The following is a 21,182-nucleotide window of genomic DNA, read 5'->3' on the forward strand; positions in this document are numbered from 1 at the left end:
GTTGTCCACTAATCCAGCTCTGCCATTCACTAATCTGATAGCCCTGGGGGACCTCATTTACTTGCATGAAGCTGTTTCCTCTGCTATAAAATTATTATGGGGATCATAATAATAACACCTACTTTATAGGGTTATTGTAGGAACCAGATGATATCATTGGCTGCTAAATTGACTCTCCAAAGAAAAATTCCATTATGTATAGCACTTGCCTATTTATTTGTTTGTTTATTTACTTACTTATTTCAATGGGTTTTTGGGGGGAACGGGTGGTGTTGGTTACATGAACAATTTCTTTAGTGGTGATTTCTGAGATGTTGGTGCACCCATCACCCAAGCAGTGTACACTGTACCCAGTGTGTAGTCTTTTATCCCTCACTCCTCTCTCACCCTTTCCCCTGAGTCCCCAAAGTCCATTGTATCATTCTTATGCCTTTGCATCATCATGGTTAGCTCCCACTCATGAGTGAGAACATACAATGTTGGTTTTCCATTCTGAAGTTACTTCACTTAGAATAATGGTCTCCAACTCCATCCAGGTTGCTGCAAATGCCGTTATTTCATTCATTTTTATGGCACCTGCCAGTTTCTATGGTGTAAATACCACCCACATACTTGGCCTGTTTCAAGCTACCAATAGGATACCTACTTGCTCACAAAACTTCTGAAAACTTAATAACCGGCTCTCAGGAGCTGTTTTGAGCATCTCAGACTTCCCGGACAGAATGCATATGCAGAGCCAAGCCCAGCACCAGGTGCAGAACAAAGCACAGCATCAACATGAGTGGCCATTGTTGTTTTCTGTCTGGTCCTAGGTCCCTCCAAGATCTCCCTCCTGTTTTGCTAGAGACTGAGCTAGATTTTTCTTGGCCTGTTAATGACATTTATCACTACTTACCAACAGGCCTTTGGATAAATTACTGACTCCTTGCAAAATCTCATTTTCCTTCTATTCAAAATGGTGGGCAGGGGAGGGAAATCTGAACTTCTTGCCTATGGAGCAGGGAGAGAATGCCTGTAAAAGCATCTCAAAAACCTCACAGCCTCGGCCTGTGGAGGCACAGACACCTCTTCCCCGTGTGCTCTCCATCCCTGCTCCATGCTTGTTTGTAGTCGGGTGGGTGGCTGTCGCTCAGGGAGGCAGAATGAGGCCCTTCCTCTTCTGAGGCCTCTGTCCTGGGAAGTCGGGGGTGAGGGTGCAAGTCTGATGCTTGACCTTTCTCCCCACCAGCTCCGGAACGACTATATGCAGCGCTACGCCAGCAAGGTCAGCGAGGGCATGGCCCTGCAGCTGGGCTGCCTGGAGCTCAGGTATGTGGCCTTGAGGTCTCTGCTGGGAGGGCACTGTGCTGAGCTCTGGGCCGGCCCGGCCTTTCCCCATGTCCAAGATGGGAAGCAGGACTGAGTGTGTGGGAGCCAGGAAGGGGAGAGGTGGTGACCAGCAACAGGTGAGGCTCTGAGGGGCTGGGTGTTGGGTCCTCAGGATGGTAGGCGTAGGGGGACCAGCCCCCTCCCTAGTCTCACTCTCCTGGCGTCCATTGCTGCCACTGCTCTTGCCTGCAGGCTGCTGGCTTCTTCCATCTGTCAACCACCTCTCCTGCTGTTCAAGCGATTCAGCAAATGTTTCTTGAGCACCAGACTAGGATTTGGAGGACATTTGAGCCTAGAGATGTCTATCTGTGTTGTCTGTTGCTGTATCCCCATCTCCAGTAGGCAGTTAATCAATATGTGTGAAATTAGTACATCATCCAGAGAGGCCCTCACGCTTCCATGTTGAGGAGGTGACAGATGTGTATACAATTAATCACAATACAAGGCAGAATGAGGATGGCACCAACTTCCATGTGGGAGCCATCCATCCTGCCTGAGAGCATCAGCAAGAGGGTATCTGAATTGCTCCTGGAAGGAGGAGAAAGATTTCAATCAGCAGAGAACAGGGGTCAGGGGAGATACACTCCAGGGATCAGTGGAAGGAAAAGCATAGACTGGCAAATCGTGAGTTTGGGGGGGTAAGTTGGGGCTGATGGTAGAAGACACCATCAGGACAATGGCAGTCCAATGTTATCATTAGAATGATATTGTTAGAATGACACAATTAGAATGACAGTCTAAAAAATTAGGCCTTATTCTTGGCTGCCAGGGGGTCATTGCCATTCAGGACTGAGGAGGGTGATATGACTCACCTGTGCTCTAGCCCTGTCTTGACCAGGGCAGCGCCATTGAGTTTCACCATCCCCCGCCTTTTCACCTTCTCCTTCCCTTCTCTCTACCCCTTCTCTGTCTTAGAGCAGTGGTTTTAACATCTGCTTGCAAATCATAATCACCTGGGAGCTTAATAAACTGGAGGCATCCTGGCCCTACCCTTGGGAGATTTGATTTGGCAGGCCTGGGTGGGACCTTATCCTAGGCATTTTCGACCAGCCCCCTAGGTGACTTGAATACCATTAGTCATATGGGTTGATGGAAGGACTTTCAGGATGACTGCCAGGGAAATCGCTGGCCAAGGATTACTTCCTGTTTTCTAGAACTGCATTTCCGGAGCCTTATCTGTGACCTCATGGTTAATAGAGAGTAGAACTCTGCTGCCACTTCTACAGAACGGGGGTCACTGGGGAGTTCTGGCTCCGTTGTTAGTCTCAGTCAAAGAGAATGCTCTGGGGTCCTCTGGTGGGGGCAGTGGGGTGGCAAAGGGAGAGTCCCACTTTGATTTCAGCATCTGAGGCTGTTGGCATTAGTGACAGAATAGGTCAAGGGCAGCTTCGAGGGCTTCACATTTGGTGACTTTGTCTCAAGAAGCAAGGGAGCATTTGAGTCTTCTGCACAGAGGAGGCCTGCCATCCCTGAAGCTGCTTAGAAGGCATCCTAGCTCGCTGCCATTAATAATAATCTTGGGAGCTCAGTGCTGGCAGACCAGGGACAGTCTGCAAAGTTTATTTTATTATCTATGCCTTTTATCCCTTCTCAGACTTCTCGGCTCCTGTGACCTGCATTACATCCTCCTATACAGTCTCATCTTCCCCTATAAAATTAGAAAAGTCGAAAAAGCTTATCTTTACCTTTTTATTTATGGATCTAGTGTCACTTTGAGACAGGATGCTAGTGTCACTTTGAGACATCTATCACTTGTCACCTGTCAAGCAGTCATCACTTAGTTGTAAAACAGCATCACAAAGACCCATTAACATTCTATTTTATTTTATTATATCCTCCAATCATCCCCAGACTATTACTGGTGGTGGCCTAAGCTCCAGGCACTGCACTGATGTTTTGGAGGACAGGGCGAGGCATCCGACATGACTCCTGTAGGTAGTATTGTCAAGAGTGTGACTGCTGATATCTGCTAGAACCAATGCAGGATGATTCTAAAAGCCATGCTTGTTTTGTGCAAGAGACGTATTGTTTCACATCTCCTGAGTGTGAGGAACAGAGTCGGAGAGATGTTCCTATTCTTACTGGTTGACCATTGAAATGTGGGGTATATGATATTAGGGAGAGAATATGGAAAACACCTATTTTGTAAACCGAATAGAAGATTTGCAGGTCTAATAATTTTTAAAGTTGAATGCAGTTATTTGTTATGATGAGCCATTTTAAAGTCAAGTTAGAACTATTTCTCACCCAGAGAGAATTGGACACATTTCAGAAAATCAGGCCATTAGGCAGAATTTTCTACGGCTGTGGCTCTTGCCTAAAATTGTCCCAGAGTGTGGGGCTACCTACAAATCATGGGCAATAATCCCGTGTCCTATTAACATCATTGATTATGCCACCTGCCTATAGATATACAGCATCTCCAGGAAAAAAAAATTGTATTATTTCCTAGCTTATAAAAGAGGTATGATGTATGCCTGGATACGAGATTAGTGAAATGAATCCTCCATGGAGTCCTGTGTTTCCTGAGTTATTCTGGGCAAGTTGATTACCCTCTTTCTGCCTGGATTCCTTCATCTGTAAAATAGGAATGATAATAGTAACATTATAGTAACATTGTGTCACTATAAAACATGTTATGTTATCATATAACATTTGTTATACTATATAACATAGAACAATGTTATGTTACTATATAACATATATGTGTTGCTATGTAACATATATATGCTATTATATAACATATATGCTACTATATAATATGTATGTTATGTTACTATTGTATAGTATTGCATAGTATACTATAGTATAGTATTGTATAGTATTGCATACTATACAATAGTAACATAACAAACCTGCAAGGTTGTTATGAATAATAAATGAGTTAATGTATTTAAAGTAATTAGAGCAATGGCAGGGACCAAAGTATTCAATAATTATTTATTTTCTTTTACTTACTTTTTTCTTTTTACCCTTCTTTCATTTATTTATTTTGAATAGGCTTTGTTCTTTAGAGAAGTTACAGGTTCACAGCAAAATTGAGCAGAAGGTACAGAGTTCCTATATACCCTCTTCCCCACACATGCACAGCCTCCCCTACTATCGACATTCTCCATCAGAGTTCCCCACCAAAGTGGTGCATTTGTTACAATTGATGAGCCTACATTGACACATCATTATTACCTAAAACCTGTAGTTTACATTAGGGTTCACTCTTGGTATTGTATGTTCTATGGGTTGGCTAAATGAATAATGACCTATATCCACCATTATAGTATTGCACAGAGTAGTTTCACTGCCCTGAAATTTCTCCATACTCCACCTATCCATCCCTTCTTCCCTCTAACCGTGGCAACCATTGATCATTTTATCGTTGCCATAATTTTGCCTTTTCCAGAATCTTATATAGCGGGAATGATGCCTAGTTAATTTTATTCATTTATTGGAGGTGCTTTATAAATGCCAAATGTTTGATCTAAATAATGCCTCTAAATGAAAGTTTGAAATTCAGGGCCTCTATGCTAGAAATCAGTACCTGCCCAGTTTGAGGAACCAAATAACTTCTCCCCCTTGACCTGAGATACCTAGGACTATTGTCCACCCCCAGCAGAGCCCTAAAACAACAACAACAACAACAACAACAACACAGAGTGAATGTTTAACCCCAGATTAATTAAGTAACTGATAATAAATAAAGATTAGAGAAACAACAGACAGCTTGCTTTGCATCAAAAAGTATCTTGGTTTGTAGTTAATTTCTATTGATGTTTAGAAGAAAAAAAGAAACCAACTGGGTTTGATTTGGTTGTTTCCTTATTTTCTGCTGTCCTTACCTGGGTATCAGTCATAGGCCTGTATCTGATTATAGACTCCACCGCTGTCCACCTGGTGTTAGCTACTCAAAATTGCAGTCTTGAGCTGGAAGGACCAGTCAGGCACTAGAGGGCACTCCGGGTAGGCACGGCCTCACTGAGTGATGGCAGTTCAGGCATATTTGGGAGACCTGGGTGCCCCTGGAGAGCAGCTGAGATGGGACTCAGCACAGAAGATTGGGAAGCTACCTTGCTGGGGAGAGCAGCGTCTCCCTTGAGTGATGGTTACTAGTTCTACCAGACGTTCCCAAGATGTTCAGTTGCTACAAATGTTAGAAACACCCAGATTGTGGCACATCTGAGTGATTGGACACTTTTGTCAATGGTGACTATGTAAATGATCTTCTATGCCTGAGAGAAGGGCCATCTGGGACACAGGGAGTGGGCTAAGCAAGCTGGATTCAGGAGTTTGGGGCGACCTCGATGTGCTAGCTGAGCTTCCTTTATCCTAATGAAACATTTTTCCATTCACTACCACCTTGATCATGCTAAAATGTTGTGGTTTTTTTATGTGCCTTAATTGCTCAGTGTTAATTTCAAAATGTGTTTATGCTTTCATTTAGCTAACCCTGTTTTTAAAAATGTAATATTTAAATATCCCAGTCTTCCAGATTCTTTCTTCACAAGTCTCAAAGTTCATTTATTCATTCAACAACAGATCGTAAGCCTGGAGTGGCTTTAGGAAACCACTCTTCTTTGTGGCTGGGAAGCAGATCTCACCCCATGAGTGGGCAATGCATCCCTCCTGCCTGGCACAGTCTTCTCATTTCCCTTTCCAGCCTAGTAAACTCTTCTATCTTCTGGCACCTTTAGAAAACGTACTGAGCCCATGTTACCTGCCTGTCCTCTACATACACAGGAAACCTCAGCGTGAGCCTATGAGGTGTCAATTACAAGCAGTGTGACCATCTGCTCTTCTCATCAAGCCAGCCTAAGGGTCTCTTCATCTTGAAGCCTTTTCTGCCCCATCCTGACCTCTTCCATCCTCCTTTGCAATACCACTGTACTTGCGCAGAGCTCTGTGAGGCAATGACATGTCCCCGTGCACCAGATTGTGAAATTCTGTCAAATCCTTAGAGTCAGAATGGGTGCTGCCTTTGCCTGGCACATAAGAGCTCAATACATAGTTGAATAAATGGATAACTCTGAAAGAACTGAAATCTTCTTCCTCAGTGGACCTTTGCCAACATTTATTCTGTTAGAATCAAATAGCTGTGTACAGCAAGCCAATGTGTTCAGTTACCTAGGTGTATATTTTATGGCTCACTCAACCCAGGGGAACTACAGATGACCAAGCTACCTATAATCACCCTGAGGTTTCTTATTACTGTGGAGGTCGAGCAGGTAACACTGGCTTGAAACGTTTTCTAAAGCTGCCATGGTCAATCGTATGGAATTTGGGGATCTTAACTGCAGGCACTCTTCAAGTGGGAGGGGGAAGAGGAGGAGGAGCTTCCATCCAGGGAAGAATTCTGGGTAGGCTTCTCATGTCCTATACCTCAGAGACCACCAACCTTTTGGGCACCAGGGACCAGTTTCGTGGAAGACAGTTTTTCCATGGACTGGGGTTGGGGTGGGGGATGGTTTCGGGATGATTCAAGCACATTATATTGATTGTGTACTTTATTTCTATTATTATTACATTGTAATATATAATAAAATAAATGTACAACTCACCATAATGTAGAATCAGTGCGAGCCCTAAGCTTGTTTTCCTGCAACTAGACAGTCCCTCTGGATGTGATAGGAGGCAGTGACAGATCACTGAGCATTGGATTCTCATAAGGAGCATGAAACCTAGATCCCTTTCATACATGGTTCACAATAGGGTTCACACTCCTATGAGAATCTAATGTCGCCACTGATCTGACAGGAGATGGAACTCAGGCAATATAGCAAGTGATGGGGGACAGCTGTAAATACAGATGAAACGTCGGTCACTCACCCACTGCTCACATCCTGCTCTGTGGCCAGCTTCCTAACAGGCCATGGACCAGTACTGGTCCATGGCCCGGGGGCTGGGGACCTTCGCTACATCTGAATGTCATTCCTATCTGCCAGTCTTCTGGTTTCCAATTCTGCACATCTGCCCTTAGCAAGAACATCCCATCTCAGGCACCATTGCTTACCTCCCTCTGTCAGATACCCAGTACAGAGAAGTAAGGGTAGGGAAGGACCCATCTTCTTAGTTTTCTAAGTTCTTTTCTTGGATCAAATTCCCAGGGTTTTCTAGCCTTACTACTAGTGACATTTGGGGCTGGATGCTTCTTTGTTAGGGGGCGTTGGGGGTTGGCTTCCTGTGCATTGAAGGATGTTTAGCAGTATCCCTGGTCTCTACCCACTTGAGGCTGGTAGCACCACCAGCCCCCTACTCCAACTAGGTATGATAACCAGAACTATCTCCAGACATTGCCCAGTGTCTCAGGCTAGGGCACAGAGTGCAAAATTGGGACCATATTTCTTAAGAGGTAACTACTTATTTTGCTTGACAATATATTCAAAGACACCATTTATTAAAAATTGTTAAGGATATAGCATTTTATGTTTTACATTTTTATTGGGTATTTCCTCTATGATTTCATGCCTTGAGTGTCTTCTTTTCCATTTTTTTGAGACAGAGTTTCACTCCTATGCTGGAGTGCAATGGCGCAATCTTGGCTCACTGCAACCTCCGCCTCCTGGGTTCAAGTGATTCTCCTGCAGCCTCCCGAGTAGCTAGGACTACAGGCATGCGCCACCACACCCAGCTAATTTTTGTGTTTTTAGTAGAGACAAGGTTTCACCATGTTGGCCAGGATGGTCTCAATCTCTTGATCTTGTGATCCGCCTGCCTTGGCCTCTTTAAGTGCTGGGATTACAGTCGTGAGCCACCACGCCTGACCTAACCTTCCTATTTTCTAAACACAGTGAACTGTCTAAAAGTCATTGCTTTTGAATCATAAATTACTTCCCTCACTCTGCTTATAGTATTAGTTGCACAAAAGTTTTACCAGATATTTATAAGGATGCCTGAATTAAAGGAACACTGAATGACTTTAATATAAGATCAGGAGTAGGATAATGTCTGCAGCAGTCAATGAAATTACTAGACACAGTGACCCAGACAGGCAAGGGAGGCTGGCACATGTGAGGACATTAGCTATTTGGTCTCAGCTTAAGCCACAATTACATAAAAGTATTTATCAAAGCATACATTTTTAGGGGAAATGAGACTTAAAGAATATGAGTAAAGTATAATAGCTGTCTCCTCTGGTTAGACTATGAATAATTTTATTTTCTTCTTCTATAAGTCCTCAAGTTTGTATATATACAGTGCTACATTTAGCAAGTATCTAAATGAACACACAAACATACACACATATAATATCTCAGAGATAGCAAATAAGTGAAAAGGAAATCACAAGAGTCCCCCAGGACCTGCAGGTAAAGGTCGGTGTTCCTAGGCTGATCATTCAAGCCTTGGCTGCCTTGGGCCTTTGTTCTGAGAGGCCACAGATAGAGCCACCATCTTCCTCCTCAGCCCAGTATCTGCCCATTCCTAGCGTGAGCTTCCTAGGATCCAAGGCTGGAGTCTTTTCTTGGAATGAAATTTGTGGGGGTTTCCTTTTCCTCACAGGTCAAAATACTAAATTTTATGACTTTCCTAACTTCCTTTCTCCTGGTGATTCCCATATATGGCAGGGGAAGGGGGCTTCTAGTGGCCTGAGGTGCCCTGGGTCTGACTCCCTCATTCTCCAGCCTTCAGCCCCCCTCCACCACCTCTTTCTCCAGGCGGTTCTTCAAGGATATGCCCCACAATGCCCTTGACAAGAAGTCCAACTTCGAGCTCCTAGAGTAAGTTCTGGGGTCGCCCACCTCCCCTCCCTTCCTGTCCTTCCATGCGTACTTTTCCTCCTCACCCTCTCCTCCACCCCTCCCCAGACCAGAGCCCCACAGGGCCCGTCTCCAGGTCCCAAAGCCTTCTCACTTCTTCCTGATTGGCCCGCAGTCCTGGGATGGGGGTCAGGGGGAGTCACATGCTGCCTTTTTCTTCCTTTTTGCAGAAAGGAAGTGGGGCTGGACTTGTTTTTCCCAAAGCAGATGCAGGAGAACTTAAAGGTGAGGAAACCAATGGGCGAGGACCTCTTTGTGCTGATTCCCAAGACTAGAGTGGAAGGGATGAGACTGGGGATACTCAGAGAAGCCAGGGCATCTGCATGGCCTTGGGCATTTGGACACAGGACTATTAAATGCACCCAGGGGTCCTCTCTGGGGCTGGGGATCCAACTGTGACATGCCTGGGCTCCCGCTCCGCATCCAGGCCTGATCAGCTCTCTGGCCCCAGTACTGGGAAGCTACCCCTTGCCCCCTCCACTTCCTTCATAGGGGTATGGGGAGTCTCCCTTGAGACAATGGGTGTGTGTTTTAGGTCATAGATCACAGCTGCTTTGGGGGCAAAGGCACTGGGGATCATTTTCGAGCAGCGGGCAGTCTCTCAGTGAGACCCTAAGGGAAGGAGTGAGACCTGGGTGGAGCTGGCCTTGCTCACACTGCCCATCCCCTCCCCCAGCCCAAACAGTTCCGGAAGATGATCCAGCAGACCTTCCAGCAGTACGCCTCGCTCAGGGAGGAGGAGTGCGTCATGAAGTTCTTCAACACTCTCGCGGGCTTCGCCAACATTGACCAGGAGACCTACCGCTGTGAACTCATTGTAATGGCAGGCTCTCTTGAGCCTCTCCCTGACCTGGATCCCAGGCCTCTCGGGAAAGGGGGCCAGGAGGGGGCAGGGAGACGCTGCAGTTGCTGCAGATTCTCAGGCAGCAGAGCTTCGCTGACCTGCTGACAGTGGAAGTCACGAGCATCCCCTTGCCTGAAGCAGGCACTGAAATTTTGGCCTCCAGCTCTGGGAGGTGGGCAGGACAGGAAAGGTGTCAGGAGGGGAACATCCATATGGCCAGGGTTTTGGCGGGAAAGAGCTGGAGACCCAGGAAACAGTGGCCTGTGTCTAGCTTAGGGAGCTTTTCTTCAAGTTTCTGAAGAATGGGGAGGGCAGCTCTGGGACAACAGTCCCCTCTCCTTTTATTCCAGCAAGGATGGAACATTACTGTGGACCTGGTCATTGGCCCTAAAGGGATCCGCCAGCTGACCAGTCAGGACGCAAAGGTAGAAAGACTGGGGGCTTGCCCCACCCAGCCCCAAGTCGGGAGGCCTTCCCCTCTCTGCTGCCTCCTGCCCTGTCTGCCCCTTCAGCTCTTCTTGCCCCCGTTGCTGAGAGCAGAGTCCTTTCTAAAGCCATGCCCTGGCGTGAGCAGCAGTGGAGAGCGTTTGGAGATGGCATCGTGGGGCAGATGGCCGTTTACATCCCTGTGACTGTCATCTACACAGAGGTGGTGGGAGGGGAGACAGGGCCGCTATGATTACTGGCAGAGCTCAGCAGTCTTGCCCTTTCAGCAACAATATGAGACATGATTCCCTTGGAAGCCAGGGGACCTGAGTCCAGTCCTGGCTCCACTGCCAGCTTGGCACATGACCTTGAGCAAGTCCTGGCTTTCTCTAGACCTCATTTTCTCCTTGGCATAGGGAGGGGCTTGGTCTAGATCAAGCTTGTGGTCCCAGGACAGCTTTGAATGCAGCCCAACACAAATTTGTAAACTTTCTTAAAACATGATAAGATTTTTTGTGCGATTTTTTTTTTTACACTCATCAAGTAGTGTTAGTGTATTTTATGTGTGGCCCAAGACAATTCTTCTTCCAATGTGACCCAGGGAAGCCAAAAGATTGGACACCTCTGAACTAGAGGATCCGTCTAGCCTTAATAGTCTTTGATTCTCTCTTCATCTCCCAGAGAAACTCCCAGTGCCTCCTCACCCCAGCTCCCCCATACTGACCAGTCTTTGATTCTCTCTTCATCTCCCAGAGAAACTCCCAGTTCCTCCTCACCCCAGCTCCCCTATACTGACCAATCTGCATGGCCCAGTCCTGGTAGTGGGATGGTCTGAAGCTCCCCCTTCTTTTCCCGCAGCCCACCTGCCTGGCCGAGTTCAAGCAGATCAGGTCCATCAGGTGCCTGCCACTGGAGGAGGGCCAGGCGGTACTGCAGCTGGGCATTGAAGGTGCCCCCCAGGTGAGTGTCTCTGGGCACCTGGCAGCTCTGCAGGGGATATAATGGCAAGTTGGGAGCTCTTGCTCAGACCAAAAGTCCATGGCACGAAGGAGGCCAGGAGCTTCCTGGCTTTGGGGATCGTGTTAAGAAAACTGCACCAAGTTCTTAGACAAAAGGTACCAGGATGATGATAAATTGTAGGAAAATTCGGGAAACAATTTGTTTAATGTCAGGAAAGAAATTGGGAAGGTTTTCAGGTAGAGGAATGTTCAAGGTGAGCAGAAATCAGGTATAAATCACAGGCCTAAGTTTTACGAAGAGAACAATGATGTGAATATCAAGACCTCAAAAACACGGGACTTTTTTGTTTGTTTTGTTTTGTTTTGCTTTGTTTTGTTTTGTTTTGTGGTAAAACACCCAGAGAGACCTCAGGCCGCAGAGTGTTCATCTCTCTCTCCTTTCACCCATCTGCGCCCTGCCCCATTGCCTCCCCTTCCTTCCTTCCTTCCTTCCTTCCTTCCTTCCTTCCTTCCTTTCCTCTCCTTTCCTTTCCTTTTCTTTCCTTTCTTGACAAAGTCTCACTCTGTCGCCCAGGCTAGAGTGCAGTGGTACAATCTCAGCTCACTGTAACCTCCGCCTCCTGAGTTCAACAGATTCTCCTGCCTCAGCCTCCTGAATAGCTAGGACTGCAGATGCATGCCACAAGACCCAGCTAATTTTTTTACTTTTAGTAGACACAGGGTTTCACCATGTTGGCCAGGCTGGTCTCAAGCTCCTGACCTCAGGTGATCTGCCTGCCTCAGCCTTCTAAAGTGCTGGGATTATAGGTGTGAGCCACTGCGCCCAGCCCCCTCTTCCATTTTCTCAGTTTCTGCTTCTATTTATTGAGCACCGACTAGATACCAGGCATTGTGCTGTGTGCTCAGAGGCCAAAATAAGTGAGGCCTGGGACTGGCCTTTGGAGAGCATGGGCGTACAGGTGAAAGGGGTGACAGAATGCAGTCTGGACTCCAGGGTAGGGCCCCAGGAGAGGTGCAGACAACATTGGCATCCAGGCAAGGGTTGTGGCAGGGGTCCTGCCATCTGTTCGCCAGCCCTGGGGGTGGTCTCTAGCCAACGCTCTGGGGTTTCACCCTTGGCCGGTCTCTGCTCCTCAGGCCTTGTCCATCAAAACTTCGTCCCTGGCAGAGGCTGAGAACATGGCTGACCTCATAGATGGCTACTGCCGGCTGCAGGGGGAGCACCAAGGCTCTCTCATCATCCATCCTAGGAAAGGTGGGTTCCATTTAAAGGTAAAGTGGCTGGACCACGGGTAGCAGCACACCCGAGTCCCCAGAGGCAGAGTGGCAGAAGCTAAGTGGCTGATGGATAAGTGAATGAGGAGGCTTCCCCCACAGCCCAGCAGGAAGCTTCCAGTGGGCCCATCTTGGGCTTTAAGCCCTGGCTGGTCCACCTACCCACAGCCCTGCTAGTCAACGTCCACAGAGAGGCACCTTCTGGAGGAGAAGCGTTTTAGCCCAGCAAGCTCAAAGCCATCGCTAGAGCAAGGCTGGTCCCGCCTGTGTGTGTCTCCATCTTGGGTCTTAGGTCTTGGGTCTTGGGTCTTCCTTAATCAGGAAGCAGGGGTCCCAGCTGGAGCAGGCGAAATCTGGCCTGAGGCAGCCTCCAAGGAGGATTCCAGTTCTGGCCCAAGGCCTCCCTCGCTCCCAGGCTGGAAGAGAATGGAATTAGGGGCTGGGGTGGGAGGAGAGTCCCTTTTAGGAATAGTGAGGAGGTCAGTCACCCACTTAGGCCCCTATGTCCCCAGCTCCAACCTCCTCCTTCTTCCTCTCTTCCTAGATGGCGAGAAGCGGAACAGCCTGCCCCAGATCCCCATGCTGTGAGTACGGTGGGGTGCAGAGGACGGGGCCCTGAGCTTAGCCTATGCTACTGAGAGGAAGAAGAAGAAACTGGGAGTCCCCACCTCCATAGTTTCTGGTTTTCAGGCCCAGGAGAACCCTGAAAAAAGATGATCTTTCCCTCCCAGTAAATACCTGCAGGAATATTTCTTTGCCTTCAGGCCACCTGGTGTTGTCCTGGGGGGTTGCTGCTGTCCCCCAACTCCAGCCCCTGGCAGCCTTGGCTGTGCTCCCAGGTCATTGCTAATCTGGACAGACTACTTCTCCCCAGGGGGCAGGAGGAGAGGGCGGGCTGAGGCTACCCAGGGGAGCATTACTGGACTCTGAGCTCACCTAGCTTCTGCCCTCTCACCTCCTACAGAAACCTGGAGGCCCGGCGGTCCCACTTCTCAGAGAGCTGCAGCATAGGTGAGCTGCCTGCTGCATCCTCCACCTGCTCCAGTTGCCTCCCATCTGCTTGCTCCCCGCTGCCTGCTCTCATGACATTGCCGAGGGTGTCCTCCAAGTTACAGGAAAACGATCCTCCCCCGTAACTTCTCAATGATGGCTTTAAAATATCATGAATTGTGGCTGGGTGCAGTGGCTCACGCCTGTAATCCCAGCACTTTGGGAGGCCAAGGTGGGTGGAGCATGATGTCAAGAAATCGAGACCATCCTGACCAACATGGTGACACCCCATCTCTACTAAATATACAAAAATTGGATGGGCATGGTGGCATGTGCCTGTAGTCCCAGCTACTTGGGCGACTGAGACAGGAAAATAGCTTGAACCCAGGAGGCGGAGGTTGCTGTGAGCTGAGATCGCACCTCTGCACTCCAGCGTGTCAACCCAGCAAGATTACATCTCAAAAAAAAAAAAAAAAAAAAAAAAAAAATCATGAACAGTAATCGCTAGTGTGTATTGAGTACTTAGTACATGGCACCATGTTTATCTTAGGCAGCTTGGCCTGCCGTAACAAAATACCATAGACTGCGTGGCTTAAAACCAGATACTTTATTGCTCACAGTTCTAGAGGCTGGAAGTCCAAGATCAAGGTGCTGGCTGAGTCTGCATCTGGTGAGGGCTTTAATCCTCATTTGCAGATAACTGTCCTTTCACTGTGGGCTCATGTGATGAAGAGAGAGTTCTGGCCTCTCTTCGTCTGCTTATAAGGGCACGGATCCCATTATGCGGGCCCCACACTCAGGACTGCACCGCCTCCCAAAGGCCCCACCTCCTAATCCCATCGCATTGGGAGTTAGGGCTTCAACAAAGGAGTTTGGGAGGTACACAAACATCTAGTCCTTAGTGGTATTAAACATGCAACAGGTATTATTTGATTCAATCTTTACAGCATCCCCCAGTATTCATTTCATAGAAGGGGAAACTGAGATTAAGGGAGATTAACCAACTTGCCCTAAACAATGCAAGTTGGGAAGCAGACAGCAGGGAGTTCAGCCAAGGTGCCCTGGGCTCTGTGGCCACTCTAAAACCTGGGTTGGGAGCCTGGGACATGCCTGGCTTTTCCTCCTATCCCCTTGGTCTCCACTGGCCTCCACCAGGGAGCCTCACACCTGATTCCTGGCAGTGCCCACCAAGGGCATCTTGTCCACGTCTGCGCTTCTTCCTGTCATTCCAGAATCAGACATCTACGCAGAGATTCCCGACGAAACCCTGCGAAGGCCTGGAGGTAGGTTCTCAACCCCGCCGCAGCGACTGCAGTCAAGGCCCTGTGAAATGACACGGCAAGGACTCTGGTGACACCACAGGGAATGTTCTTTTCCTCCTTTATCCTCCCTTCGTGCTAGGCTTAGACAGTGGCAAACCTGAGATGCCGTGGATTTGAAAGCTGAGATGGTTTTTTTTCTCCCTATACTGATTGCCCTTTTGTGTGCCCATGGAGCTGCGTGGGGATTCTAATAACTTGGACCTGGGACCCAGCCTTCAGAGGGAGCAGGGGGATGGCTCTTCCCTGAGACAATGGAACATTCTAGACCCCCATTTTCCCAGCCCAGCCCCTGGATCTTGGCTGAGGTGTTACAGATCTGGTGACGCCTGCCTTTGGAGCCTGCAGGCACTCAGGTTCCCTGTGGGGCACCGCCGATCTCTGTGATCTGCGACTGTTTTCTCCATCTGTGCAGGTTCACAGTATGGCATTGCCCGTGAAGATGTGGTCCTGAATCGTATTCTTGGGGAAGGCTTTTTTGGGGAGGTCTATGAAGGTGTCTACACAAATCACGTGAGTTCCAGGATCTTCCCTGACACTCCTTTTCCATGTGTCGGTAGGGTGAGACAGAGCTTGAATCTGAGCAGGTTGGAGTTGGCACAGCCTTCATCCACTTAGGGCCCCTTGTCTCTAAGGGCCCCTTGTCCACTGGGCATGATGGTATTTATTAAATACTCAAAGAATGATGGAGTCAAGAGTCATGTTCAAGAAGGGTAGCAAAATACCAGGGGTGGAGATACAGGGAGAACCTGGAGAAGGGTCACTGATTCTTGGTGGGAGAATACAAAGGGGGCGGCAGGATAAAGACAGTTCTGAGAAAAGGCGAGGCAGGATCTGGAGCTAGTGTCAAGGCCAGTGACGGGGGAGGGCAAGGCTGACCACTGTGGTCACGATTCTAGCAGGCCCAGGGGAAAAAAGAAAGAGGCATCAAGAATGTAAAATCCAACGATAAAGACAGAGAAAGAAAAAGGCCCAGCCTCCATGCCTGATAATTGCCTGCAGGTGCCTCTGGCTTTGGGCAGGTCACACGGCCCCTCAGTCTCAGTGTCCTCATCTGGATGGTTGAGTCAAGAGCAGCTTGACTCATCTGACCACTAAAGCCCTTTTCAGTTCTAACAGACCCTGATCAAGAAGAAGGGGAGTGGGGAAGGAGAGGAGAGGAAGACAAAGGGGAGAAGAAGAGAGACATAGGAGAAAAGGACCTTGGCTGGTGGCAAAGTCTGCAGGAGGCCATGGGGAGGCCAGGAGGGAACATTCTGCTGAGCGCTAGGCTGGACCAAGGGGTCCTGAACACACTCTTGTTACAGAAAGGGGAGAAAATCAACGTAGCTGTCAAGACCTGCAAGAAAGACTGCACTCTGGACAACAAGGAGAAGTTCATGAGCGAGGCAGGTAGGGACCCCTGAGACCAACCAGGCCTCCAAGATGGGAGGGGCTTGGACCTGGGAAGGGAGGGGTGAGCAGTGCAGGGACCATGTTGGAGGAGGGATCCTCCTTCCCCTTGCTGGAAAAGCAAAGGCCTTTTCTGAATTGGACCTTTGAGCCGCCCCGCCCGTCCATCTTGCCTCCCGACTGCAGTGATCATGAAGAACCTCGACCACCCGCACATCGTGAGGCTGATCGGCATCATTGAAGAGGAGCCCACCTGGATCATCATGGAATTGTATCCCTACGGGGAGGTGAGCTGGAGGTGGTAGAAGAGGGTGGTAGGAGGTGACCCCTGAGCTGCAGCATTGGGGGGCATTCAGACCATAGCCCATTCCTCCCAGCTTCCTGGCTTCTGTATTCAGCTGGAACAAGCCAGAGGCCCTATTTGTCAAGGAAATTGCTGGAACATTTTGCCAGCTTTGGGTTTGTCTCCCGCCACCCCCAGGGAAGGGTCAGGAGCTGCCAGCACCCTGGCCCCCTGGCTCCGTGCCAGGACCAACCAGGGGTCTTGATGGCACCTCCCCATTCCCACAGCTGGGCCACTACCTGGAGCGGAACAAGAATTCCCTGAAGGTGCTCACCCTCGTGCTATACTCGCTGCAGATTTGCAAAGCCATGGCCTACCTGGAGAGCATCAACTGCGTGCACAGGTAGGGGTGGAGGGGGTGGCCAGCGGTGTGGAAGCCAGGCCTTCACCGGATCCTCAAGGCATCTGGGTAGAAGCAGGGTTTGTGGGTGACACAGAGCAGTGTTGGAATCCCAGCATTGGCCCTGCCTGTCCCGGCAGCTTCGAGCACTTGAGCAACCTCTCTGACCCTGTCTCCGAATCTGTAAAGTTGCAGGTACTGTATGTACCTCATGGGGTTGTTAGGAGTAACTCTGAAGTCCGAGGTGTCTGTCTATAGCTCAAGACCTTCTAGCCCCTCCCCTGGGAGTGCCAGGAAATGGCCCCTAACCTTCCTTAGAGCTCGCTCACCTCCAGCTCACCGGCTTGGTGGCACGTGGCCCAGGAAGAAGGGACTGGGCTGGAGCAGGGCCAGAAAAATCCTGAGGTCCTGACCCGAACACCATCCTGGTTCCTGACACCCCTGGACTGCCGAGTCCAAGCCTCCCTGTGGCTGTGGAGTTGGCCCCTGTTCTTTTTTTTTTTTTTTTTTTTTTTTTTTTGAGACGGAGTCTTGCTCTGTCGCCTGGGCTGGAGTGCAGTGGCCGGATCTCAGCTCACTGCATTACGCCATTCCCCTGCCTCAGCGTCCCATGTAGCTGGGACTACAGGCGCCAGCCACCTTGCCCAGCTAGTTTTTTGTATTTTTTAGTAGAGACAGGGTTTCACCGTGTTAGCCAGGATGGCCTCGATCTCCTGACCTTGTGATCCGCCCGTCTCGGCCTCCCAAAGTGCTGGGATTACAGGCTTGAGCCACCGCGCCCAGGAGTTGGCCGCTGTTCTACCTGGCTTTGTTCCCATTCCCTGCCATGAGAGCCTGACCCCCGAGGGAGTTAGTGGTTGGACATTACCAACCATTGACATTGGCTCTGTGGCCTTGTGCCTGATTCTATGGAAAGCCACATCAGGGGATAAAACCCTGCATTCATTCATTTGTTCCTTCGTTTGTTCATTCATTCATTCATCCGTCCAACAAGCACTATGGAACACCTCTCAGTGCCAGGCACTGACCTAGGCTCTGGGACAAAGTCGCATTGAAAACAAGCAAAACTCCTTTTCCTTGTGAAGCTTACCTTCTAGCATGAGGGTCAAACTGGAGAAATTGATTGTCAGGACAAAGGTGGTGGGAGGATAGATTCGTTTCTTTTGTTTGTTCATTTGAAGTTGCTGTGCTTTTAAGCCATCATTTCAACTATAAAACAAACACTAGAAAGTGGAGCCTGCCTGTGAGAAGCAAGCAGGCAAACTAGTTTGGGGTTGGGAGTGATGGCAAGAACACAGGGTAAACTGAGTCAGTGGTGCGTCTCCTGGGAGGAGCGAGAGCTCAGCTCTGGAGTAGCCTACCTGGGTAACACCCTTTTCCACTGGTGACCTGCTGGGCAAGTTCCTTCAGCTCCCTGGGTCCGGTCTCCTCCCCTGCACCAGGGGGGTCTGAGGGTCTCTGTGTCATGACTCATGGTGTGTGAAGCTCTCGTGCGATCCTAGTATCCTAAGTGCCCCATCAGAGTTAGCTGTGCCGCCGCTGCCACTCCTGCTATACCAAAGGCCTAACCCGTACTGTGGAAACGCAGATGAGAGAGAATACCTGTGTTCAGGGAAGTGGTTGGAGTTTATCCTTAAAGAATCACCAGGTGACAGCCTCCCTGGCATGGGGGACAGTGTAGGCAACAGCACAGAAGTGGAGTGTAGCAGATGCCAGGAATCTGAGCCAGGCTTCAAGCTGGAGATGCATGAAGGGGTGATGGGAGACAGAGCCCGACAGCAAGAGGGAAGGAGATGGCAAAGCACCTGTGCATGTTGGGGTGCAGAGGGGCCAGCTGGGCTCCTACCTGAGCTGTGCTATAGCAAGACCACTCGGGGGAGACAGTGACCCACAGAAGCTGCCCAGTTCTGCTCTGGAGGCTGAGTCCCTGGCTTACACTCTTGGTCTCTTTTTCAATCTGTCTGTCCGTCTCTCTGAGTGTTCCTGCTCCCATGGGGGTGGGCAGTGACTCATCCTGGTTTTGATGCCCTTTTTCCAGGGACATTGCTGTCCGGAACATCCTAGTGGCCTCCCCTGAGTGTGTGAAGCTGGGGGACTTTGGTCTTTCCCGGTACATTGAGGATGAGGACTATTACAAAGGTGAGGAGGACTTCCCAGCCTCTGCTTTGGCCTTGGAGGGGTCGCTGAAGCAAAAAATTCTAGAAGAAGGAAGTCTACAGTTGGACAGCCCAGCCTAAGGGTCTTCAGAAAGTAGGATGTATTTCTGGATAATTCTGATCTTTCTTCCCTAAAAATTAACCTCTTTGCCCACCCAAAGCCTCTGTGACTCGTCTGCCCATCAAATGGATGTCCCCAGAGTCCATTAACTTCCGACGCTTCACGACAGCCAGTGATGTCTGGATGTTTGGTGAGTGCTGATTTGGGAGGGGATGAAAAAGAGTTCAGATTCTCACCTCTGAACCAAGCTAAGGGGGTGGGTGCAGGGAGCAGGGGTCTGACCTCCACCTCCCGTTCCCAGGGTTCAATTTTGCTGTGGCCCCTGAGAAGTCTCAGAGTGAGGGAGGCCTACGTAGGGGTAGGAAGGGGGGTGACCTAGGCTAAGGACTGGCCTGGGCTATGCAGGCTCATCCTCCTGGAAGAGGTTCTTGTGACGTGTGTGCTCCACCTACCAGCCCCAGAAACTAAGATGGAACTCTGTGACTGGTTCTGAGAGAGGTGCAGGGAGGGGAGAGAGCAAAGGCAGGTGTAGAGAGACAGCTCCTTAGGGAACACCTCCCGCAGACCATCTCACTTAGTTCTCCCGCAGTCAGCCCCGTAGAATATTATTATCACTCTCATTTTCCGGTTAAGAAAACTGAGGTTCAGGTGAGTCAGGAGCCTGCCCACAATCACACAGGCACCAAGCGTTGGTGCGAGGCTCCCAATTCCAGCTTTACTAAGCAGTGGCTCCCCTCCCTCCTAAGAGAAGACCCTTGTGGTCCCAATGACATGCCATGACTGCCACCTGTTGATCCTGCAGTACCCTGACAGGGGTCTAGGGAGCAAAGTCTTAGGTCACTTACTGCAGATGTAGGTCACTTGTCCCTCGGGCAGACCACCATGGTGGGCAGGACCCCACAGTGCTGGAAGGGGAGGAAGGACCACAGGAGCTGCTTCTGGTCAAGAGCGAGCACTAATGGTGACAGTGCTCCTGGGTGGGAGGGACTGGTCTCCCCACCCGGGACCTGACGCTCCCTTCCACCCCAGCCGTGTGCATGTGGGAGATCCTGAGCTTTGGGAAGCAGCCGTTCTTCTGGCTGGAGAACAAGGATGTCATCGGGGTGCTGGAGAAAGGGGACCGGCTGCCCAAGCCCGACCTCTGTCCACCAGTCCTTTATACCCTCATGACCCGCTGCTGGGACTACGACCCCAGTGACCGGCCCCGCTTCACCGAGCTAGTGTGCAGCCTCAGGTAAGCATGGAGCATGAGCTGGGGGCTGGGGGCCCACCCGGCTGCACCAGGGAGCAAGACCAGCACACACAGACATTTGCACCACATCTCCCTAAATGAGACAGGCCAGGGTCAAGGACGGGAGGCTGAAGCCAGGTTCACTGTCAGATATGAGCTTAGAGATAAGGCGGCCCTGGGGAAGTCTGGCTTATCTGGGCATCTGTCAACACAGAGCACAGAGCCTTGTTCATAGGATGTGCTCAGAAAATATTTTCTAGGTTAGACTTAGAAGCCTGAGCCAGACTCTCATTGAAGTGCCTGTGCTCTTTGTGGTATTGAGGCGTCCCACCTGCTTTCCTCTCGCCTCATCTCTCGACTTTGATCTTTCCTCCCAGATAGCAAGGAAGGGAGTGATCTTTGACCTGTTATTCAAGACTATGACCCAGGGGCCACCTCTCCCTTCTGAATGGGGGATAAGGGACCTGAGGACCCGTCGGTGCCTAGGAGCCATGATTCCCTAGGTCTGGGGAGGTCACTGGGGAAGAAGGTCATCTGTTTCGGAGGTTCAGAGTCCTCCAGTTTTCTTGGTGGCAAGCCTGCCATTAGCCCTCCTGTGGGAGATTTGACTTCTTTTGGCTTCCTCTGGGGTAGGAGTCAGTAAGCATTTTCTATAAAGGGCCAAATAGTAAATATTTGGGGCTTTGCAGTTTATGCAAGTCTCTGCCAGAACTGCTAACTCTCTTAACTATGG

At 49.6% G+C, this 21,182-nt stretch overlaps 1 protein-coding gene across 3 annotated transcripts in view; it reads left to right on the forward strand.

Annotated features, from left to right (window-relative positions):
• Positions 1 to 21,182, forward strand: part of PTK2B (protein tyrosine kinase 2 beta) — a 135,657-nt gene that overhangs the window by 95,921 nt on the left and 18,554 nt on the right. For all 3 annotated transcript variants that reach the window (XM_025394493.1, XM_025394491.1, XM_025394494.1), the window contains 17 exons: positions 1,229 to 1,308; positions 9,012 to 9,074; positions 9,284 to 9,338; positions 9,790 to 9,930; positions 10,308 to 10,382; positions 11,242 to 11,343; positions 12,480 to 12,597; positions 13,162 to 13,201; positions 13,582 to 13,628; positions 14,840 to 14,890; positions 15,342 to 15,439; positions 16,234 to 16,318; positions 16,505 to 16,605; positions 16,889 to 17,004; positions 19,040 to 19,140; positions 19,319 to 19,408; positions 20,248 to 20,452. In XM_025394493.1, coding sequence (XP_025250278.1) covers positions 1,229 to 1,308; positions 9,012 to 9,074; positions 9,284 to 9,338; positions 9,790 to 9,930; positions 10,308 to 10,382; positions 11,242 to 11,343; positions 12,480 to 12,597; positions 13,162 to 13,201; positions 13,582 to 13,628; positions 14,840 to 14,890; positions 15,342 to 15,439; positions 16,234 to 16,318; positions 16,505 to 16,605; positions 16,889 to 17,004; positions 19,040 to 19,140; positions 19,319 to 19,408; positions 20,248 to 20,452 — 1,568 coding nt within the window. The remainder of the gene's footprint in view (positions 1 to 1,228; positions 1,309 to 9,011; positions 9,075 to 9,283; positions 9,339 to 9,789; positions 9,931 to 10,307; positions 10,383 to 11,241; positions 11,344 to 12,479; positions 12,598 to 13,161; positions 13,202 to 13,581; positions 13,629 to 14,839; positions 14,891 to 15,341; positions 15,440 to 16,233; positions 16,319 to 16,504; positions 16,606 to 16,888; positions 17,005 to 19,039; positions 19,141 to 19,318; positions 19,409 to 20,247; positions 20,453 to 21,182) is intronic.

Source organism: Theropithecus gelada, chromosome 8, assembly GCF_003255815.1.
Source record: "Theropithecus gelada isolate Dixy chromosome 8, Tgel_1.0, whole genome shotgun sequence".
In the NCBI taxonomy this organism is placed as follows: domain Eukaryota; kingdom Metazoa; phylum Chordata; class Mammalia; order Primates; family Cercopithecidae; genus Theropithecus; species Theropithecus gelada.